This window comes from Papaver somniferum, chromosome 1, assembly GCF_003573695.1.
Source record: "Papaver somniferum cultivar HN1 chromosome 1, ASM357369v1, whole genome shotgun sequence".
Classification (NCBI taxonomy): domain Eukaryota; kingdom Viridiplantae; phylum Streptophyta; class Magnoliopsida; order Ranunculales; family Papaveraceae; genus Papaver; species Papaver somniferum.
Genome location: NC_039358.1, coordinates 17,814,605 through 17,818,754, shown reverse-complemented (window position 1 = coordinate 17,818,754; position 4,150 = coordinate 17,814,605). Strand labels below are relative to the sequence as shown.

The 4,150-nt window shown below is 36.3% G+C and overlaps 1 protein-coding gene across 2 annotated transcripts; it reads left to right on the top strand.

Annotated features, from left to right (window-relative positions):
* The first annotated feature begins 1,003 nt into the window (after nucleotides 1-1,003).
* LOC113280324 lies at nucleotides 1,004-3,701 on the top strand. Of its 2 annotated transcripts, XM_026528976.1 has the most exons (8): nucleotides 1,004-1,802; nucleotides 2,088-2,152; nucleotides 2,262-2,333; nucleotides 2,440-2,587; nucleotides 2,712-2,794; nucleotides 2,951-3,006; nucleotides 3,367-3,503; nucleotides 3,633-3,701. In XM_026528976.1, exons 4-8 carry the CDS (start codon nucleotides 2,538-2,540, stop codon nucleotides 3,655-3,657), a joined length of 351 nt encoding a protein of 116 aa, XP_026384761.1. In that variant the 5' UTR covers nucleotides 1,004-1,802; nucleotides 2,088-2,152; nucleotides 2,262-2,333; nucleotides 2,440-2,537; the 3' UTR covers nucleotides 3,658-3,701. The 2 variants fall into 2 exon arrangements, with proteins under 2 accessions (XP_026384761.1, XP_026384755.1); XM_026528970.1 differs by having other exon boundaries at nucleotides 3,367-3,701.
* Nucleotides 3,702-4,150: the final 449 nt, after the last annotated feature.

Sequence of the window (4,150 nt, the reverse complement as noted above, 5' to 3'; positions counted from 1 at the left end):
TATTACTACAACAATAAATTAAAAATTATATCACTGGAGACCCAACATATGGAGATCCATTTCCTTCCGATGAGGAAACATGCCCACCATTTTGAAAATCCTGCGAGATTGGACCATGTGGTAATCTTGCAGGCACTTGATTACCTTCCAACAAATATGGATTAAACTTGTTAAGCACCTTCAGAATGTTGTAACAAGATTCGTCTTGGAAACCCAGATTTGTGGGATCTTTGCCACTCTTCCCGAAATCTGTGTTCCCTATCCGTTTCAGTTTCACATTTTTTTTGAGCGCCACATTTGCATGATCAAAGTTACATTTTTACTAACGTCTTTGCTAATTGCATGAAAACGATGAGACAACCCGTCATCATCACGGTGATTGATGTTACCGATTCTTAACAAAGTCTCTTTATAATTTTTTCATAAAAAATGTTCTTTTCTTGTGAGAAACCATTGATATGATCTACTGTAAATAATACAGAATTTTGATTCGTCTTCATCCAAAGTATACTTGACACAACAAACTCTAGTAGCTCTTGCTTGAGATTTTTGTCGGGATTCTTGCGAGGGGGATGCCATATTTGTTAGAAAAATGGATTATTTGAAGAAGAAAAATCCTGATGGGGATGATATGAGTAGTTGTGCGTGAAAAACAAGGAAAAGATGGTATTGGAATTAGAGTTGGCAAACAAGCTGAAACCCGCGGGTTAACCCGTGCCCGGCCCGTAAAAACCCGAACCCGGCTCGGCTGGTTTCTAAACAAGCCGGGTTCGGGTTGGAGAAATGCCGGCTTGTGAATAAACGGGTTAACCCGTCCCGGCCCGTGAAACTGCGGGTACAACCCGTAAACCCGTCCACAATAACTAATTAGTAATTTTAACATAATCCTGTCCGTCGAATTATCTAGGGTTAATCACATCCACACGATTAAGGTATAAAAGGAGAAACCCTAAAACTAAATGAAGAGATATCTTTCTTTTTTCTTCTTCTTCTCTTTCTTTTCTGGTTTTTCTTTTCTCTTTCCATTTTTCTTCTCCACCGCACGAACTGTGAGTGAGTGATTCATGATTCTTCTGAAATTTGAATAAACTTAATGAATAAGTGAATCAAGGAAAGAGTTAATGAGTCTGTGGAGTTAATTTTGGTTAGGGTTTCGTGATGATTGAAGAAAGAGGAATCAGTAAAATTAGGATTAGGGTTCTAGAATGGATTGAAAATTTTATATCAAATTGAGAATGAAATCAAGTAATGATGGGTATTGGGTGTTAATTTTAAGGTTGAATTTTTAGTTATTGATTTTCAATTTAATTCACATTGAAGAATCAGTGAGTTAGGGTTCCAACATGAACTGGAAATTTGATTGGTGATGAATACGATGAAATTGAAAGATGATTTTGTTAAATTGAGGTTTAGATTCGTATAATAATTGGATGAACTCCATCGATTAGGGTTCTTAATAGAAAAGAGAATTCATGGTTCACGGGTTTGAAACTTAGTTGAAAAAAAAAAGAAAATTGACGGTTTAGGGATATGATGGAATCAAGTTGAAGATTAAGCAAAGGGTGAATCATTTGTTTCAATTTGGAATTAATCTGAGAACCTGTTATATGGATATTAGGTTACTAGTTTGAGATGAAGTGTATGTGAGTTGGATTAGTAATATGATGGGATGAAGATGGGTTTGCGTTTTTGTTGTTGTTGATTAGCTCAAGAATATGGAGGTAAGGCTTTCACGGTTTCTGGTGATACAGTCGTTTTCTCGAATTACGCGGATCAAAGACTCTACAAGCAGATAATTGGAGGTCTGGTTTCTTATTCTTCCCATTTTTTATGTAGTTGTCAATAGTGTACTTTACTGTGTTTCTTTGTTCTGGGTCTTATAGACAAAAGTATTTTGAGTTGGAGAAAATTCAAGCCTTTATGTACAAATTAACTCAGCTTGGTACACTTAAGATTGGACCTCAAAGGTCGTAACTTCATATTAGCTATGGGTGTTTCCATGTTTCACACCTGTCTAATTGTACTAGAAACTGCACCTTTTTTTAATAATTCATCTGTCAAATATTTAACATTCCATTGGTGAGCAGATTCCTTTGCCATACCAATTACTCCAGATTATGGTGGACCTGTAGTTATATCACAGTAAGGGAAGGTAAGTTTCTAGGAAGCATATGTACTTGTTGATAAATCCACTTTTCTTACTTTACCCGTTGGTGTTCATCTTATGGTTATTCTCAAGTTTGTTTTCCTTTCTTTGATAGATACTCGTGACAGTAGCATAAATCCCACCACGACAATTGTATCCGTCACCTTTAATGGCGAAACTAACCAAGGTAAACATTATCACAAAACACATGTCTTGTTTATATATAATAATTAACCTGACCCATATGTTAGTTCTGGGCTGGTTATTGGATCTTTTGTTTGGATTTGTATCAGAACCAAAAGTGTTAGTCGGTGGAAATGACTTCTACGCATTCCCCCGTCTGGATTCCAAAGGAGAGCGGCTAGCTTGGATTGAATGGGGTCACCCTAACATGCCATGGGATAAAGCACAACTTTGGGTTGGTTACATTTCCAAGGATGGGTGTGTATGCTTTCGTGTTTAAACTGTCACATTTGTGGCTCCTTTCTAATCTACCATAGTTTGTGGGTTTTTAAGCTACCTTTTGTTCCTGCAAATGAACGTTTTGATTTTTCCACCTGTGCAGAGATATAAGCCAAAGGATCTGTGTTGCCGGTGGTGATCCTATGCTGGTAGAGTCTCCATCTGAGCCCAAGTGGTCCTCTAAAGGTACTTACTGAAGGAATTTAAAAAAAAATAATATATATATATATATATATATATATATATATATATATATATATATATATATATATATATATATATATATATATATATTTTAGTGTTCCAAATTCCTTGGATGTTTATATTTTTTCCTGTATGCAGGGGAACTATTTTTCATTACAGACAGGAAAAGTGGATTCTGGAACCTTTACAAATGGGTATGTACAGTACTCACTCTAACATTATTGCCTTTTTTCAAATTCGGGTAACATACTTCATGAATTGGAATTTTAATCCCAGTCAAGTCTAATGTGGCATGCCGCTGCCAATCGGGTTTTACTGCGACCTGGCCAACCTCGATGCAGTATGTATTTAGTATTTGCTTTGGCTCAATTGTATTGTCCATGTCAGCTGATATAGCTCAACCATGCCTGCAGACACTCTGGACTATATTTACAGGATCTAGAAACAATGTTTATTATATAGGAATAAAGAGAGGGAGTTATTTCATGTAATGAATATTATCAAATAAGTTAGCATATTTTCCATTGCTCTATTGTCTTGTTTCCCTGATGCAGATTGAGCACAGAAACGAGGTGGTATCGATTTATTCCATCGATGCTGAGTTTACAAAACCGTTTTGGGTTTTCGGTGCTTCCTCGTTTGATTTCATCCCAACCAATGGCAACAACAACTTAATTTCTTGCAGCTACAGGTCTCTCCATTATAGTTATCACCACTATATTCCTTTTTGGTCCATTTGTTGTAATTTTAGCATTTTTGTTCTTTTAATGGTGGATGTGCCGTTTGAAATTTGATTTCAGCTGTAATTGATAACATGCAGACAGTTTGAGATGAAGTGTATGTGAGTTGGATTAGTAATATGATGGGATGAAGATGGGTTTGTGTTTTTGTTGTTGTTGATTAATGTTGCAGATTAGTGGTAGTGATAACGAGAAGATTTATGAATGAAATTGAGATGCAGGTGATGAAAGTGGTGGATGTGAATTGATTTTAGGTTAGAAACGATAATCCTAGGTTAGGGTTTGATTCTTTACTCTTTTTCACAGTAGACTAGAGAACTTATAATTGTGTTTTTTTTTCTATGTAATCCTATGTTTTAGTATTATCCCCAAGTTATGTTATGTGGTTTGGTGACTTTGGTCTCTGTTTTGTCACAAATTAACTTAATGAAATTATAATTTTATTTTTAATTAAACAAGTCGGGTTAACCCGTGAACCCGCAAGCTTTACCCGTTACGGGTGCGGGTTGAAGAAATGATCACCCGTGAAGAATATCGACCCGCGGGTTTTAACCCGTGTTAACCCGAACCCGTGTAACCCGTAACAAGCCAGCCCCGG

What these genes read in the sequence shown, in the direction of transcription:
- LOC113280324 (XM_026528970.1), top strand. Translation starts at nt 2,538, where the DNA reads ATGCCATGGGATAAAGCACAACTTTGGGTTGGTTACATTTCCAAGGAT. An exon ending in GGTTACATTTCCAAGGATGG is followed by an intron (nt 2,588 to 2,711) that starts GTGTGTATGCTT and finishes CCACCTGTGCAG; the next exon opens with AGATATAAGCCAAAGGATCT. An exon ending in GCCCAAGTGGTCCTCTAAAG is followed by an intron (nt 2,795 to 2,950) that starts GTACTTACTGAA and finishes TCCTGTATGCAG; the next exon opens with GGGAACTATTTTTCATTACA.